Raw genomic sequence first — 17,597 nt, 5'->3', positions numbered from 1 at the left:
CTGTACTCATTAAACTAACTATTTTTAAAAAATAAAAATAAATCAGGGCCGTCTTGATAAACATAATGCTTCAATAGGCAGCAGATTGGATTTTATTTCGCCTATATCTCTCTAATTTAAAAAATAAAAATAAAAAAGGCTGAGGTGGAATGGTCTCAATATTATATTGTCAGCTTGAAAAATCATGGATGACGAGCGCTTTGACGAAATTTGTGGGCGCAAGTGTTGTATCCACCACACATTTTCTTTAATTTGGATGACTAGGTGTGGGGTGGCACAATGGTATTTTGATTTGAGTTGTAAAGGATTCTAACCAATTTAAGCATTATAAATAAATTAATTGATTAATCGTATTAGAAAAGCTTGTCTCACATTGAATTTGAGTAAAAACTTTTAAGGCCTTTGAAAGTGAGAAAGCATCATATGAAAATTGTTTTTGGAGTGAGATTATACTAAGAGAGCTTATTTTATGTTAATTAATTATATATATGGTATGGTCATTGATATGAAAAGAAATTATGAAAAATGAAATATAATGTCCGCCTCATTAATACGATATATAATCAAGATATGAGACTTTGACACATATTCTTCATTTAGGTTCTGACTATATTAGAGGTAGCTAGGATTTTGATATATTATCTAATATATTCTTCTTATTATTTTCTTCTTTTTCTTCTTTCTTTATTGAGTGGGATTTAATAAAGTCACTTAATCTTTAACAACTTCCTCTCCCTCCCTCTACACACACACACACACTTCGAGCAGTGATGGATACAGATTGGTTTATAAATTTAGTTCATTTTTACTTGGAAAAAAAATGATACAACTAAAACTAATTCCCCTTACTTCATGATTTTTTTCATTTTGGCCCTGCATGAGCTATCCTCTGCATCCATCACTCGCCTCGAGTTACCGAATCTTCATCTTCCCATTTCCTTTGCTTTCTCTTTTTTTTTTTAATTTTTTTATATTTTATCTTCTATATTCTTCATCTGTTGGCTCTAATATCATGTTAAAATTTTCATATGGTGAACTAAATCTTCTAAAGTGATGGACATGATAATACTTTTGAGAATCATACATGACAAAAGTTATGGTGATTTTTGCTTTGGAAATATTCGCAAAGGAGTCGTTGGTGATATATGATGAAATTTTTTTACTCAATGTCGCCTCGAAAATAACTTAATCCTATATAATATCCCCACCCCATTAATTAGTGTAATAATCAAGAAAACAACAATAAGTTATGTGAAACTCATAAAAGAAAGCTAATTATATATATAGTTGCACTTACATGGTATGTTTGTATTTTGTAAGTATGTGTATCCTTGCATATGATGTGTTGCTTTGTAAGAATAATGAAGTGGACACGACACGAATCTAGGACCTCATCATACGAATTTGTAACAAATTAATTATATATAATCAAATATGTACTCAGGAAAAGTGTGGAAATTAAGTTCAATACAAAGTCTGAAAGATATGTACTATTGGGGGCCTCACCATCACGTTACGTTCCCTGACGATTCATGAACACAACACAATTCCTTTATGAATGGTTGAAGGGCCACCAACTGGCAAAGCATAAATAATAATAATAATAATAATAATGAAGCAAAAAGAACAATTCATAGAACTGAGAACAAGATCCAGATTAATTCCATAAATAATAATTAATTTACAACTATATATATAAATGGCCATGCACTATCTCTTCTACATTCTGCTCCCACATGTGCTGTGTGCTCTCTTCTGCAGCACAATCATACAACATCAAACTATTTAAAGGCCTTACACCCATATTCTGAATCTATGATTGGTCACATACATGTATATAAATATTATTTGTCATAAATCTCATCGGAATTAATTTTGACTGGATGAACTCCTATATCATATAATATCATAATTCATATGAATTATTGATAGCAGAACTATAAGCAAAAAATAATTGAGCCTCGGAACGCTCATAGGTACTGTGTGTGACATTAAAAATATGATCTTTTGCTGTCTGTTACTGAATATATATTTACTATACATTTAAAGCACTAAACATTGAACGTAAAACTTTCCATAACTAAATAAACTAGATCCTCAAGTTTCTATATATATACATACACATAGACACATACACAGACACACACAAGAGTTCAAAACTGTGAAGGTGGCCCATGATGTCTTTTTGTAATATAATTGAGTTGAGTTATAAATAACCGCCCACCGTTTAGAGAAGTTGCCCACTGATTAGTAGTAACATGCATAAAGAAGCATTTGTTTTATCTATATGGTATAGCATCTAAACCCTAGAATCCTTGTGTACGTGTTTCTCTATAATATTATATATATATATTTTATATATATATATATAGTTAATACACAGCTACACACTCTCTCTCTCTCTCTCTCTCTAGGAAGGATGGAAGAAGCATAAAGAACTGTCCACTAGATCTAGGAACGCATAAAACTTGCATTAAGGAAAGAGGAATAAGAAAAACAAAAAAGATGAGTCCCACTTGTCTGTCTTGTTATTTCATAATATTTTTAATCAATTTAATTTCTCCATCTATATATTAAGATGATGTGAAGTCAATTGTTAACCTAGCTAGCTAGGTGGGTCGTCATTTACGCATTGCATAGAGAATAAGAGAATTGTACTGTTTTGTTTTATGATTTGTGAATAATACGACTTTTATACACACGTCCACATATTAAATATTTTATTTGAATATTTATTATTCACCTCACTGGATGGAATTCTTAATTATACCGCGTCATATGATCAAGTGTTCTTATTTAGCGTCTAAAAATTAAAGATACCAAACATTGATATGTGTGTGTTTTAATTTTATATATTTTTTCTAAATATTGAGCACAAATAATTTCAGTCAATTATGTTAGGTTAGTTCACTCAATTATTAAACCTACGTCAGCTCAACAAACAGATAAGTTAAAAAAAGCTACATTTTTGAAAAATAAATGTATTCTTGTGATGTTTTAATTTTTTTGGGGCCAAATTTGGAATGTTTTAATGACAAAGCTTACGATTTACTTAATTGAAAATTAATGAAATTCCAAGCCAGCTCACCCTCAGCACATGATCACTATATACAGAGAATGTATAGTCGAGCGAAGGTATAAATAACCTCACCTTCTTCGAGCAACTCTTCACTTAACGTAAACATTTACTTTAGCAAATAAATTACGTACTTAGGATAATTTAGCAAATAAAAGCCAAAACTTTTATTTTGAATATACTTAATTTCTTATATCATTAATTCGATATATCTTAAGGAACCATAAAGTGTATTTCTAACTGCAGTTATTTTACCTCTTAACATGTTAAACTCCCCATTATATTACTCGATGACATTATATACATTGCCATTACTAAATATTTTTTTCTTCTAATAGATATCTACATTCATTAAGTGAATTAATATAAGAAGCTTATACAGCAACAATAACAATATGCCTCATCTATTAAATGAGGTTAGCTGCATAAATTGTACGATATCATTATGTTCTATCAGTAACTAAATCTTTAATTGGGATCAATTGTCAATCAAAAAGTTTTACTCAATAACTTTACTGAGTGGCTTTTTTCGATCTTCTTCTCAAGCCCTTTTTCATTAAGTGGCATTAATATAAGAAGCTAAAGAAAACATGGAATTACATGTGCGTTGGTATAGATCCCTTATCTTAAATTATCCATTTTGAGGAAGTTTTTATAACTCCCCTCATAAACTCATTACACACGTACACACAATTAATTATCATTCTTAAAATGAGTGGGGGGCATAAAGTTTTTCCTTGGAGGGGTAAAATGGGAGGAAGCAAATGGGGAAAACTGGTGGGTCATGGTGGTCCAAAGCTTTGAGGGTTATGATCATTTATATTTGTGGAAAACATTCTCCGAAATATCCGAATGTGTGTCTTCAACTTGGTGAGCTCAGTGAAAGCACCATCGATTCCTTCACTTAGTGCCCTTGGCGGTGATTAAAAGAGATATATTATTTTTCTTACTTCGTAAACATAAAAGTAAACGAACTTGATACTCGATTCCCTTTAAATAACATAAGGAATTTGAACTTTATGGATGGAAAAAAGTCACATTTAAAAAGTTATATCCAATAATTAAATTTAATTTTATAATATTGAATATTAGACAGTCATATCATAAAATTAAGTTTATATAACATGCTTAAAACATATTAATACATGTAAAAAAAAATACAAATTACTACCTCCCTTTATAAATATAAGATTTAATTTATAGTTCAAATTGAACTTCTAACTAGATATTATATATTAAGGACCAAGGTAGTATATTATTTTAATTTGTTCAATTCATATCCTCTGTAACCATATAATTTGTGGAGATAAACATGAGGTTGAGTTCTACTTAATTTAGGTTATCAATATAATCTGCCATTGTGTCTCTCTTTAATTGTAATGGCGGCAGGTTTGGAGAAAACCCTTTTATATATTGTCACTCTTTCTAACTCAATAATTAGATAGGCTTGGTTTGCTTTTATTACCACACGTTTGATCACTCCCCTTTAATGGCATGCTTTGGTTTCTTTTTCCTCCTCCGAGAACGATAATGGCGTTGCCTTTAATTTGTCATTATTGAAATAAAGCAAATAGCAAACAGGAATTGCGACAAGAAATGAAGAAATAGAGAGAGAGAGAGTGTGTGTGTGTGTGTGTGTGTGTGTGTTATTCCTTCAAATTCACTTGCTTTTCCATTATAGTTCCTTAAATCTTTAGGGTGCATGGGAGATTGAGGTATTGTCTTCAAGGAACTGTTTTTACTTTATATTTTGCAATCCAAAATTCCCACGTCTCTCGTTTATTCTCGTCTTAAAGTTATCCGAACGAGACGTGTGTGTGTGTGAGAAAACTTGGATCTAAAGTATTTATTCCTTTAAAGAGATTTTTATTTTTTATCTTATTCAAAAGTCATATCATTAAATTTTTTATTTAAGTGTAATTGCATCCTTCATTTAGTTTGTTATTCATGAGAACTAGCCATCAAAGTACAAACTATATATATGAGTATAAAGTTAAAAATTATTAAATTTTAAGACAAAGTTAATAAGTTTTGTGGTTTTTCTTAATTCTCATAAAATGTGTTAAAAATGTTTTATAAATAGAATCAGGCAATACGTATATTCGTTATTACAACTTACAACTGATTCTGCAATGAAATTCTAATACTTGGATTTTTCTTACACTTTATTATTTAAATGTAATTGGTTATAATTATAACTATAATAAAATCTAAATGTTAAGATTTGATTGAAAAATTGGTTGTAACTTGTAATGGACATAAACAAATGCACCTTAATTAAAACCACTAAAAAATCATAATTGATGACATAATTCAGGCGCGCGCTCGCACACATATATATAGAAATAAAATTTATTAAGAAGAATGTATGTGATATGATTATTTTTAACTTGTACTGCTATATTATATAAGAAAACATGCTAACATACAGCTCATATGATCAGAGAGATTATTCTTTAGATAAACCGAAATTTTTATCTTTTCTGTAACAGGCATATAATTATGATGTCTCGGAAATCTTTAAGGCATCTTACAACTTGATGCATATGATGACAAATCGATTAACTTATAATTCATATTTATATGTTTGAAGTGTATGGGTGATTGAGTGTGTATTTATGTTTTATCACTAGCTAGTTGCATTAAAATGCCAGCGCAATACTTTGTGTTAAATAATGAATTTCGTTATTTTTGAACAAAACCATATATGAGTATACATTATTAGATGACAGTGTCGTTGATTAACCTCAGAAGTATTTGTGTGCGTGTGTACCAAATATAAATGAACTAAAGAAATTAATTATGAACTAAAGAAAAAGTGTGACTAAGAATGACTTGAATGCTATCACTAATTATATTTCTTGTCAATGCACATTTTAAAAGTGTGGACTAAGTAACCTTCATATCAATAGAATTTACATAATGAGCCAACAATATTAATAGAGAACCTTGGTTGTATATATGCTTGTATTCATTGTGAAGAAGAATAGAGAAAAAAAATGAAAGTATGTTTAATTATCTAAATTTAAATCAAAGAACTACTCCTTCATTTCATTATTTGATTCAATCCAAATATTCTGTTCGTAGTGCTATACTAGCTTAGATATGTTCTTTTTATATTTCATGCATGAATACATAGATACAATGTATTCTTTTCGGATCTGAAGGTGTGTATATATATAGTGCACATGTTTATTTTTGGAAGAAGAAGGACATTAAATGCCATAAATAACTTGATATGAAAATCTCCTGTGGATTAGATATCATTAATCTGTTAACAACTAGGATTAATCTATTGCAAGTGACAATATTTTGAAGTAGCTGGCTAAAAGATTGATGCTAAAGCAATGATATATATAATTGATTAGAGGTTACAGAAATATATAACTGTAGATGCTATTTTCCACTCATATGGGATATATGTTGATTAATTATTTAATTTGATTAATGCAATTTTAATTTGTTTGATTCAAAGTATGTTGCGAAGGGTGCACACCCACTTCGTTTAATTAATTTTTGAGGGACGGAGACATCTGAGAGTGTAATTGATTTAAGCATGATCATGATGTTTATGCTTTAGCTTTATGTGTCTTTCTTTCATGGGCTTATTAATGAAACTCTGCCTTTTCATAATTCCTAGTCTCATCAATGTGTCTCGCGACGTACTGATGAAGTTATTGGGCAGCGTGGTTTAATTCCGTCTGAATCATATTTTGAATTAATATAGTTCTTATTTCTGCATCTAAATGTAGAAAAAAAATGATATATATTGAGTACTTGCTGAACAATTAATGATTAGCTTAAGAGATCACTAATTAAGAAGCTAGATTTCATGCCAGGCTTAGGAACATATTTAAGATAGGAAAAGAAAAAGAAGATGAGGCATAAGGGATCTAACAGATTACAGAAGTAAAAATATGAATTAAAAAAATGACACGTAAAGGGCATAGTTTATTACGTTACTAACATTTAACGAGATTCTTGAATTAAACTATAGATTGACTTGATAGATGCTGTGATAATAAAATGAACCAACTAAATTATATTTTTTCTTAGCCCGTGCTATGAGACAAAGGGTAGGTAGGCTAAATTTTTTTTTTTTGGCAAAAAAAGTAGGTAGGCTAAATTTAAATGTTGTAACTGATCGCTTCTTCAATTCCTTTGTAGCAGTTTGTACTATTGTTCTTTGTATTAATGCATTTTTTAATTAGTAAAAAAATTACTTTTTTTTCTAGAAGTGTGATAGCAAATTATCAGTAGTACTGCCTCACAAATTTAATTATCACTTGAATTATTTAAATTAAAATTTGTTTTTTTAGATAGGGATTTTCTTAAGAGTAATAATAAATCTAAAATTTTATCATATAGCAGAATTTTTTTTGCCAACAATTATGCAATAGTAAAATTAGATCATACTTTTATTGTAATTTATTATGGACAAAATAGACCTTGCGGGTCAAATCTACATTAGAATCATAAACATGCAGGGTTCTTATCATTAATATGGATCATCCAGATTAAATACGAACAATTCCTATTGAACTTAATTATAAATACAAAATGACATATAAAAAATTTAAATTTAGAGCATCTAATTAAGTACCAATTAACAAAGTTCTTGTGTATCAATAAAAGGGATTTGAAATTATATATATTTTTGCAAGATATGAATCAAAATCTTATAAATTGAATCATTCTTGATTCAAAGTCACCATTCTTAAAGAAGCAGGCGAATCGGAACAGCACGTGGATGAATTCAAGTTTTGTGAAGGGAAGAAGAAGATGATGAATTGAAGAGGGAGCAGAAGAAGCACCACCCAACTAGGTAGGGGACCCATGTCCTCCACCAAACATCCTGGCCACATATCCCCCGTACTCACGGCCCCCAAGATGTTAAGCCTCCATCATATCGATGTGCCTTATATAAATATAAATATATTAATTTTCAAAAAATAACAACCAAATATCATAAATAAATGTTATGATGCAGTGTAAATTACTTAATTTCTATCTTAATCTTTTTTGTAAAAAGAAAATTACTTAATACGTATTTAATACTACTTTATGTTCTTAATATAAAACTTTATTTGACTTTTATTTTGATCCTAAATATAAGATCCCAATCTACTCTGTCTCTAATATTTATGCATTTTTTTACAAGATGGTCCTTCTAACAATGATAGTTCTAGTCAATACACTTGATCAGTAAGGATATTTAGGAAAGACAACACATATTTATGACAAATAACTAACTTAATTTTTTTTCTTAATTTTCTTAAATTTGTCAACTAACTCTTATAATTAGGACCGGAGGTAGTATAAGAGATAGTTCATTAATTAGAGTAGATTGAGAAAACTATTTAAGTTAGTTATTGTAATAAATAGGTGCTATCTTTCCTAAAATATCATTACTAATCAAATATATTGGCTAGAACTATAATTATTACAAAAACTACCTTAGAAAAATAGGTAAATATGAGAGATAAAATGGATTGAAATATTATATTTAGGACCAAAATAAAAGTCAAACAAACTCTTATATTAAGAACCAGAGATAATATAAAAGTTAGATAATTAATTAAAAAGAATTAATAAAATTAGCTAAGTAAGATAATTATAAAAGATGTGTATTAACTCTTCTAAATTGCACTTTTTGATCATGCACATTGAAACTATTCATTAGTAGAATTCCTTATAATTAATAAGGACATTTTAGAGAGAACATTATAAATTGAAGGGACATGATAGATAAAAATCTTATATTTATGATTGAATTCAATTTTTAACTAGCTATTATATCAAGTAGTAATATAATATTAGAATCACAATAGACTCCAAATAATATGTCAAGCCAATCTATGATAGCTGTTTTAAAAATACTTGTATTTTCACACAAACTTAAATAAAATTAATTATCTTGAATAGAACCTAACATTTTCATTAGTCGGATTTTAATATGATTCTAGATATATGCCATTTTGCTCAAAAGAGAATATGACATAATAGAAATTAAGCAATTTACAACTAAGGCAGATCAAGTTACATTTAACTCCAACTAATATAAATGAGCCAAGTGCAACTACAAATAGGTGTTTCAGATCAAAAACTAGAAATAGGTGTTATGTAGCCTTTTTAAAAGCATCTTTTGCTTTTGCACAAACTCGATATAAGAGTTATTCTTCTTACTACAATATATACAATTTAATTAGTTGCCTTTTTTAAATACAAGAATATATTAGTATCCTTCTTTTTTCTACTTTGAGATTATTTAGATTTGGTTGCGCTTTTATTTTTCTATTTTCTCTTTCCCTTTCCCGAGATTGGAATTTCCCACCCAACTTTGTTTATTGCTATTGCAGCCATATTATTCTTTTGAACTGTGGTATTGCAATTGGCCAAAGCAATCATCCTCTCTTCTTTATCATTCTTTTTTTTTTAAAGTTTAATTCTCTGCTAAATATATTATACTACTTTTATTCTCAAAAACACTTTGTTTAATGCAAGTTTCAAAAACGACATTTTACCATTAGGTTTTAGACTCCAAGATTTTGATTTTGACATATACTTATTTTCTTTAATCTTTTTGTGTGGCCGCACATGCTTGTGTTAATAATTTGTTAGAAATTCCATGTCAAAGAGGTAGAGGTGATAAGGATCTTATTTCTTGCGTAGATTTGATGCGTGAATTTATATATTTTTGATATATAACATAACAAAATGTATCAACAAGAATGATAAAATATTGCTGGATTCATCTCTCTCCTCATCAAATGACTGCCATGTCACAAGTGGGGATTCAAATCTCTCTACCATGTTAATAGCGAAAAACTTTTTAAAGTACATATAATTAATAATCTATTGATTACGGTTCCAAATGTTTGAGATGGCGAATCCAATATCTCACTGGATGGAATTCACACAGATGGTATCTTCAAAAGATATATCAATAAATTAAGTCAATTATATATATAACAAAAGTTATGAGAATATTTCGTACAAATTTTATTTTCGCTTAGAATTTCTTGAAGAAGACAACATCATCATAACTTTATCTTTTCCGGGTATTAAATTAAATTTAAAATGTTTCTTTATTTCCAGGAAGCCCCTTGATGGCCTATAAATTGCACCCCATGATACAGCAATCCTCACAACTCACACACACAGCATATCCTTACAGCCCATTTGTCTCTGAGAGTAAGAAAGAAAGAAAGAAGAGAGAAAAATGGAGAGCTTTCCAGTTATTGACTTGGGAAAGTTGAACACTCAAGAGAGAGGAACCACCATGGAAGCGGTAAAAGATGCCTGTGAGAACTGGGGTTTCTTTGAGGTACCATATATATATATATATATATATATATGAGATATTCCTTTAATTCCTTCTTTGTTGTTTTGTTCACATTTCTGAGTTCTGGGAAAAGCTTTCTGTGCTGATACATATGCGTTTTTTTCTGTGGGTTTTCCTTGTTTCTTCTGAAGCTGGTGAAACATGGCATTCCTATTGAGCTGATGGACACAGTGGAGAGGCTGAGCAAAGAGCACTACAAGAAGTGTATGGAGCAGAGGTTCAAAGAAATGGTAGCAAGCAAAGGCCTTGAATCTGCTCAGTCTGAAATTAATGACCTTGACTGGGAAAGCACTTTCTTTGTTCGCCACCTCCCAACCTCTAATATTTCAGAGATCCCTGATCTTCATGAAGATTTCAGGTCCCAAATCATAACCTCAATCTTATTCCCATCCTCTCTCTCTCTCTCTCTAAACATACACATATTTGGTTAAAGTTGATGCAGAGTCTACATACTCTTTAATTGGAAAAAAAAATTGAGATGAGTTTTTGTATAGAATCAGTCACTTCTTTTGAGATTACTCTTGTGTCAGTAAGTTTCTTCTTTTTTGGTACAAGTCCGTGGCTGAATCTGACAGAAGCATGCTTGGTGTTATTTTTTTCTTGGGTGTGTCAGGAGGGCAATGAAGGAATTTGCTGCTGAATTGGAGAAGCTGGCTTTGGTGCTTCTTGATTTGCTGTGTGAAAACCTTGGGCTGGAAAAAGGGTATCTGAAGAAGGTGTTCTATGGCACCAAAGGTCCAAACTTTGGGACCAAAGTTAGCAACTACCCTCCTTGTCCCAAACCAGATCTGATCAAAGGTCTCAGAGCCCACACAGATGCTGGTGGCATCATCCTTCTCTTCCAAGATGACAAGGTCAGTGGCTTACAGCTCCTGAAAGACGACCAGTGGATCGATGTCCCTCCGATACGCCACTCCATCGTCGTCAACCTCGGCGACCAACTCGAGGTAAACCATCAAAACACAACATAACACCTGATAATACACTTATGTCTCAGTGTCCATACAACTTCAAGAGTAATTATCCATTCCTCCACAGTCTCAGTTTTCATCTAGACAAAATATCAAACACCCTGTGTGCAAGATTCACACCAACCAGAGATGGCACCAATGGGATCACCATGATCAACAATCTAACAGTCCTTTTTGTTTTGATCATGACAGGTCATAACCAATGGGAAATACAAGAGTGTGATGCACCGTGTGATTGCCCAAACAGATGGAACAAGAATGTCCCTAGCTTCATTCTACAACCCTGGAGATGATGCCATTATATGCCCAGCACCATCCTTGGTGAAGGAAGATGAAGCAAGCCAGGCTTACCCAAAATTTGTGTTCAATGATTACATGAAGCTCTATGCAGGACTCAAATTCCAGGCTAAAGAACCAAGGTTTGAAGCCATGAAGAGCGTAGCAACTGTGTGAACAACATCAAGTTCCAAGCTAGTCGTCAAGATCACTACCACTGATGATATTTAGCAAAATTAAGTTGTGTTTAATTACTGGTGTAGAAGTCTCTCGTGCATGTGTAGCATAACACTGTAAAACTCCCTTTTTATGGTTATAATAAAGTATCAGGTGAAGAAGCTAATATAGTTTGTAAGCGTGATGTCAAGTTAGTGAGATGTACTGTTATTGAAAATAATCAGATATTGTTACCCACTCTATAAGGAACTGTCTCTCATGATTATTCCCTCTTTGGATTATTGTGCTGTGCGTAATTATTATGTCTTGTGTTGGCAAAAAGGAACATGTGAATTTTTCCAAAAAGAAAAAAAAACAAGAAAATTATACCACAAACAGAAGTACCAAAGAGAGACAGGCAAAAGTAGTTGAAGCCAGAAAGTGATCTCTAGTGACTTCGATGATTCACAGGGCTATCGCAACATGAAATGAAACCCTTTAAATTATTTTATAATATTCTTCTGCCTACCATTTTACAGGTCACGTAGTTTGGGAAATCTTTCTAGTAATTTAATATAAATGCTGCGTGTAAAATTTTGGCTCACATATCTGAAGTGGGGAGAAAAATCAAGTGGAATCCTTACTTAACTAAAATTATATACAAAGACGTATTGATTATATCAGGTAAGGATTTAAGTTAACACATTTGTGAGGTGATTATTATGTTCTTTAAATTAAAAGGAAACAAACAGGGTGGTGGATCTTTTTTCAATTTCTGTGTTTATTTCCAGCAAGTAAATGGTTGTTCTTCTCGTATCTTTCAGTAACATTATGAAAAATCTTTCTTGAATCTTGTTAAGTTTACTTGAGTTTCATCTTATTTTCAATTTCAATACCTATAAACAAATTTCTGAAAAAGAAAAAGATTAATTACCCAGACCTTCTATGATTTTTATTAAAATTATACAAATATTTATTTTACTTTCATAGAATATACTATCTTCAATTTTAAATATAAGAGCCAGTTAGAGATTTAATTATAGGGAGAATGACAAAAAAAAAAGAAAAAAAATTACTAAATTTCAAATCAGATTTGATAACAACGTTTTATTTGGCATTAATAACACTGAATTTGCAAATGACAACAAATTTTTATATATATTCCTTATTTGGCATTTACAAATTTTCAACTTCTTTTTTTTTAATCATTTTCCCTTAATTATAAGACTTCAATCCATTTTGTCTTCCATATTTTTTTTTTTTTTTTCAAAATAGTCTCCACAATAATTATACATGTTAAATAGTTTTCATTCTAATGCTTATGATTAAGAAGATTATTTTATGGAAAACAACATTCATTTATTTTAAATAACTAAATTGACTAATTTTCTTAATGTTTATAAATTAGTTATCCAACTCTTATATTAAAGATTAAAAGTAGTATTAACTTTCTTGAGGGCAAAACAAAGAATGAAGTGCATATGTTTCTCTTTAATTATGCTAAAACCACACAAAATTTTCTTTCATTTTCGACAAGTTGTATGCACGTCAGCAAATTTAAAAAAGGAGCTTTATTTGTTTGAAAAGCGGACCGTCCAACATAATTTCGGGTGTGTTTGGGTGACACCCCAAACCATGGTTTGGGGTGTCAATCACCCAAACACCCCCTCTAAAAACCAAAACCATGGTTTTGGGTCAAAACCATGGTTTTGGAAAAAGCAAAAAATTTTTGCTTTTGGAGAAAAAAGGGAGAGTGTGAGAGCCTATATGATATGTATCTTGTTATTTTTTTTATAAACATATTTTTTGATAAACATATTTAATCTTATATTTTATAAATATATATACACATTAATTATTTATTAATTATATTATCTTATGTATTATTAATTATGTTGGTAAAAAATATATTATTAAAAATTTTATTCCTTCAAATTAAAATATATCATAAAATCTATTTTTTCTGTAATTATCATATTAACTTATGTCTTTTTTTAAGTAATTTGTATATATAAAAAGTGCTTCTGATAACAACTATCCAAACACTCTCACTTCTCAGAATCACTTTTTTACAAAATCTATTCTTCACAGAATCTATTCTCTCCAGAATCTATTCTCCAGAATCACTTTTCCAAACCACGGTTTGATTTCATCCAAACACACCCACAAAAAATAAAATTTAAGGTCTGCTCGTGTGAGTTCATCTTATTTTTTTTGGTTTGAAATCAAATTAAATATATATGTAAATAATTTGCGTCCAATAAGATTTGAACCTATACCAAAAGTCTAGGAGACCTTTGTCCTATCCAATAGAAAATTGACGCTTTTCTTTTCATGTATAAACTTCATTTTTAAAAGCAATCAAATAATAAGACATTAACTGTTTTACGGTTGAATTATAAGACAATCCCACGAAAAACAACCAATTAAAAATATTGTGAAACCCTTGGAATTAGACAACAACCAAACTAATGAGTATGTTTATAATATTATGAACTCAAACATGTTCCCCAAAGCATCTCAGATAAATCAACTTGGAGTAAAAGAAAAAAGAAAAAAGAAAGAAAAAGAAAACAGGACTGCCATTAGCATCAACAATGGAGATAGAAAAAGTAGGTAAGTAAGTAGTTGACGCCAACTAACTAATACACTATGGTTTCACTATTTAGAGTTCACACTAATTAAAAACAAGAGGCCAATTCCAACAAGTTACAATGCTCATTTTGGACCACAAGTCCTATTCATCACCAAATCTTCCTACTTCCCTGCTTATATTACTCAGATTCCAAATCTGAAAGGGTGAGAGCAAAGAATAAAACAGAACAAGAACAAGAATTGAATGAAAAAAAAAAAAAACCAACATAGGTTATTATCATGCTACTGCACTTCTGTTTTCCTGGTAAATAGAAATTAAGGTTTCCTGTTGGAAAAGTAGGTTTGTTGTAATCTTTTGCTGTTACTAAACCAAAAGCTTCAACTGTTAACCGCAATTCTATGTCCCTAACCCATTGTAGTGCATAAGTGGAGCCCACTTTTTTGGTTTTTGCATGGTCATTCACATCATCACATGAACAAGTGATCATGATTCTGCATTATTATATGCCCTTTGTTTCAACTAATTGAGGTTGAAAGGTTGCTTTTACAGACCAAATTGACAACCTTTTCTCTTTAAGTTCTTTTGGCCTTCAGATATACAATATCTGCTTTAAGGGTGTGTTTGGATGAAACCAAACCGTGGTTTGGAAAAGTGATTTTGGAGAATAGATTCTGGGAAAAATAGATTCTGTGAAGAATAGATTTTGTAAAAAAGTGATTTTGAGAAGTAAGAGTGTTTGGATAGTTGTTATCAGAAGCACTTTTTATATATACAAATTACTTAAAAAAAGACATAAGTTAATATGATAATTACAGAAAAAATAGATTTTATGATATATTTTAATTTGAAAGAATAAAATTGTTAATAATATGTTTTTTACCAACATAATTAATAATACATAAAATAATATAATTAATAAATAATTAATGTGTATATATATTTATAAAATATAAGATTAAATATATTTATAAAAAAATATGTTTATAAAAAAAATAACAAGATACATATCATATAGGCCCTCACACTCTCCCTTTTTTCTCCAAAAGCAAAAAAATTTTACTTTTTCCAAAACTATGGTTTTGGAGTCAAAACCATGGTTTTGACCCAAAACCATGGTTTTGATTTTTAGAGGGGGTGTTTGGGTGATTTATTCCCCAAACCATGGTTTGGGGTGTCACCCAAACACTCCCTAAGTCTTACTGGTGAAACCACTTGTTCAAACCTTGATTTCAGATTGTCATCTTCCTCATTTTGGACTCCAGCAAATTATCAAAGTGAGATAATAGAGACTAACGCACCTAGTCAATGGCGCCACATGTATGTTACGATAATACTAGCATATTTTAGTAAGCTTATCAATATCAATTTAAAAGGTAGATTTAAAATCAATATCAAATAAACAATAAGATTCCTTTATTGTATACAGTAGCACCCTGTATATGTAAAGTAACTTCGACAAATGAAACAACAGAAACGGTTGTGTGTGGTTATACTCTGTGTTATCCAGACCTGTTTGGCTGCTACTAGTAGCAACTTGATCTGACCCCATTGCTGGCAGTTCTATGAAACAAGCTTCCATCATTTGCTTCGCAGAAGGTTCGCCCCACTCAAGTGACTCCCACCAATATTTTGACCCTTTAAATAAGTATTGCCTCCGGTCCTTAATATAAAAACTGCTTTGACTTTTAATTTGATATTAAATATAAAATCCCAATTCATTTTGTCTTTTATATTTATTCATTTTTTTCAAAGGTAGTATTTGTAATAATAGTAATTCTAACTAATACATTTGATTAGTAAGGATATTTTGAAAAAGATAATACTTATGTATTATAAATAACTAACTTGACTAATTTTCTTAATTTATTCAAGTTAGTTAATTAACTATTATAGTAAGAATTGAAGATAATATTAGAGAGACTAGCACTAACGACATGAGGTTAAAGGTGGAATTGAACCCACAACCTTCTTTGTACAGGAGAGCTGATCTGTCAATAGGCCATAAGACATTGAAAATACTTTGATCCGTTGATTTCCAAAGAATTGCAAACTAAATCATCGGGATCAAAACGTTGCCTCTTGAGAGTATCACACGAAATTACTTGAACACACCATAGAAAGCTAAAACTGATGAAGCCACCATATATCCCTTTAAGTTCAGGCATAAATTCCAACCTCAACTTCTTTAGTTTTGGAAATAGGATTTTAGGTGCATGAATATTGTTGTCTTTCTCCCATATCATCAAGTCCCTCCATTATCCGTACTGTTACAATGGCTCATTCTGATTTCTTCAGGGTTAAATTAAATAAGTTGCAGTAATAGGTGCCCTGAGAATAGATTCTTCGAACTTGGACGGGATTCTACATTGATGATCTTCAATCTCATAAGAGTAGACGTTGTCATCACTTTCCTGCAAATCATCCTTAAATTCGTCAAAAACCTCAGAACTAGTGTCTCCACTCTTCAGCATAGACAAATTGTTTTCTTAAGATCAACTGTGGATTCGATACTGTAACAGGGCACTACAGTGCGTTTTCTAAGCTTCTCTGCATTGACAAGGCTAGTAGTTTGCCCTGTCATATCCTGGCAATCATAAACATCAACTCAACAGTATTCTGTGGGATTTAAATGGGACTTCCTCTCATAACAGTTGTTCCCGAAACTGATATGCTTCTAGTCTCTGAGACTTCTTGGATCTCTCCTGGCCCAACATTGAACTTAAACTTGTCTAGCTGAACCCAGTGACCTGATCTAGTGTATATATCATAGACTTCAGAGCTCCAAAAGTCCACTTCAAGAGTAGATAAACTTGAGGAAGATATGAATTCATTAGTGCTAAACTCAGCAGTGGTTTGTGGCAATGGCATTTAAAACTCAAAAGCATTACGTAACAACAGTTCATACATAGCCGTTAATGCTGAGAGAAACCCAAATGGCAAGCTTTTAATCATAGTGTTTTAGATATTTAGTCATCTGTGGTTGCCTAGTTGTCCTGTTCCATGAGGAAGTTGTTTGATGTTTCGGGAAGGGAATCAATCCCGGTGTAGTAGAGATTAAAAACCTTCAGGCCATGTAAGAAGTCAAATAAATTATAAGGTATATTTCGAGGGAAAGAATTGTATTGCAATAACAAAGAAGTTACTTCTGAGCATAGTGGAGGGTTGTCAAGGTGAATG

At 30.8% G+C, this 17,597-nt stretch overlaps 1 protein-coding gene across 1 annotated transcript; it reads left to right on the top strand.

The window, feature by feature from the left end:
• The first annotated feature begins 10,229 nt into the window (after window positions 1–10,229).
• Window positions 10,230–12,094, top strand: LOC114736005 (1-aminocyclopropane-1-carboxylate oxidase-like). Its single transcript, XM_028923795.1, has 4 exons — window positions 10,230–10,403; window positions 10,553–10,779; window positions 11,035–11,368; window positions 11,585–12,094. The coding sequence occupies exons 1-4, from the start codon at window positions 10,299–10,301 to the stop codon at window positions 11,843–11,845; spliced, it is 927 nt and encodes a 308-aa protein (XP_028779628.1). The 5' UTR covers window positions 10,230–10,298; the 3' UTR covers window positions 11,846–12,094.
• The last annotated feature ends 5,503 nt before the right edge of the window (window positions 12,095–17,597 follow it).

This window comes from Neltuma alba, unplaced genomic scaffold (genome assembly GCF_004799145.2).
Source record: "Neltuma alba isolate B1F8T4 unplaced genomic scaffold, ASM479914v2 tig00013280_pilon, whole genome shotgun sequence".
Classification (NCBI taxonomy): Eukaryota; Viridiplantae; Streptophyta; class Magnoliopsida; order Fabales; family Fabaceae; genus Neltuma; species Neltuma alba.
Note: the sequence above shows the minus strand (reverse complement) of the source record. Positions and strands in the feature narration are given on the sequence as shown.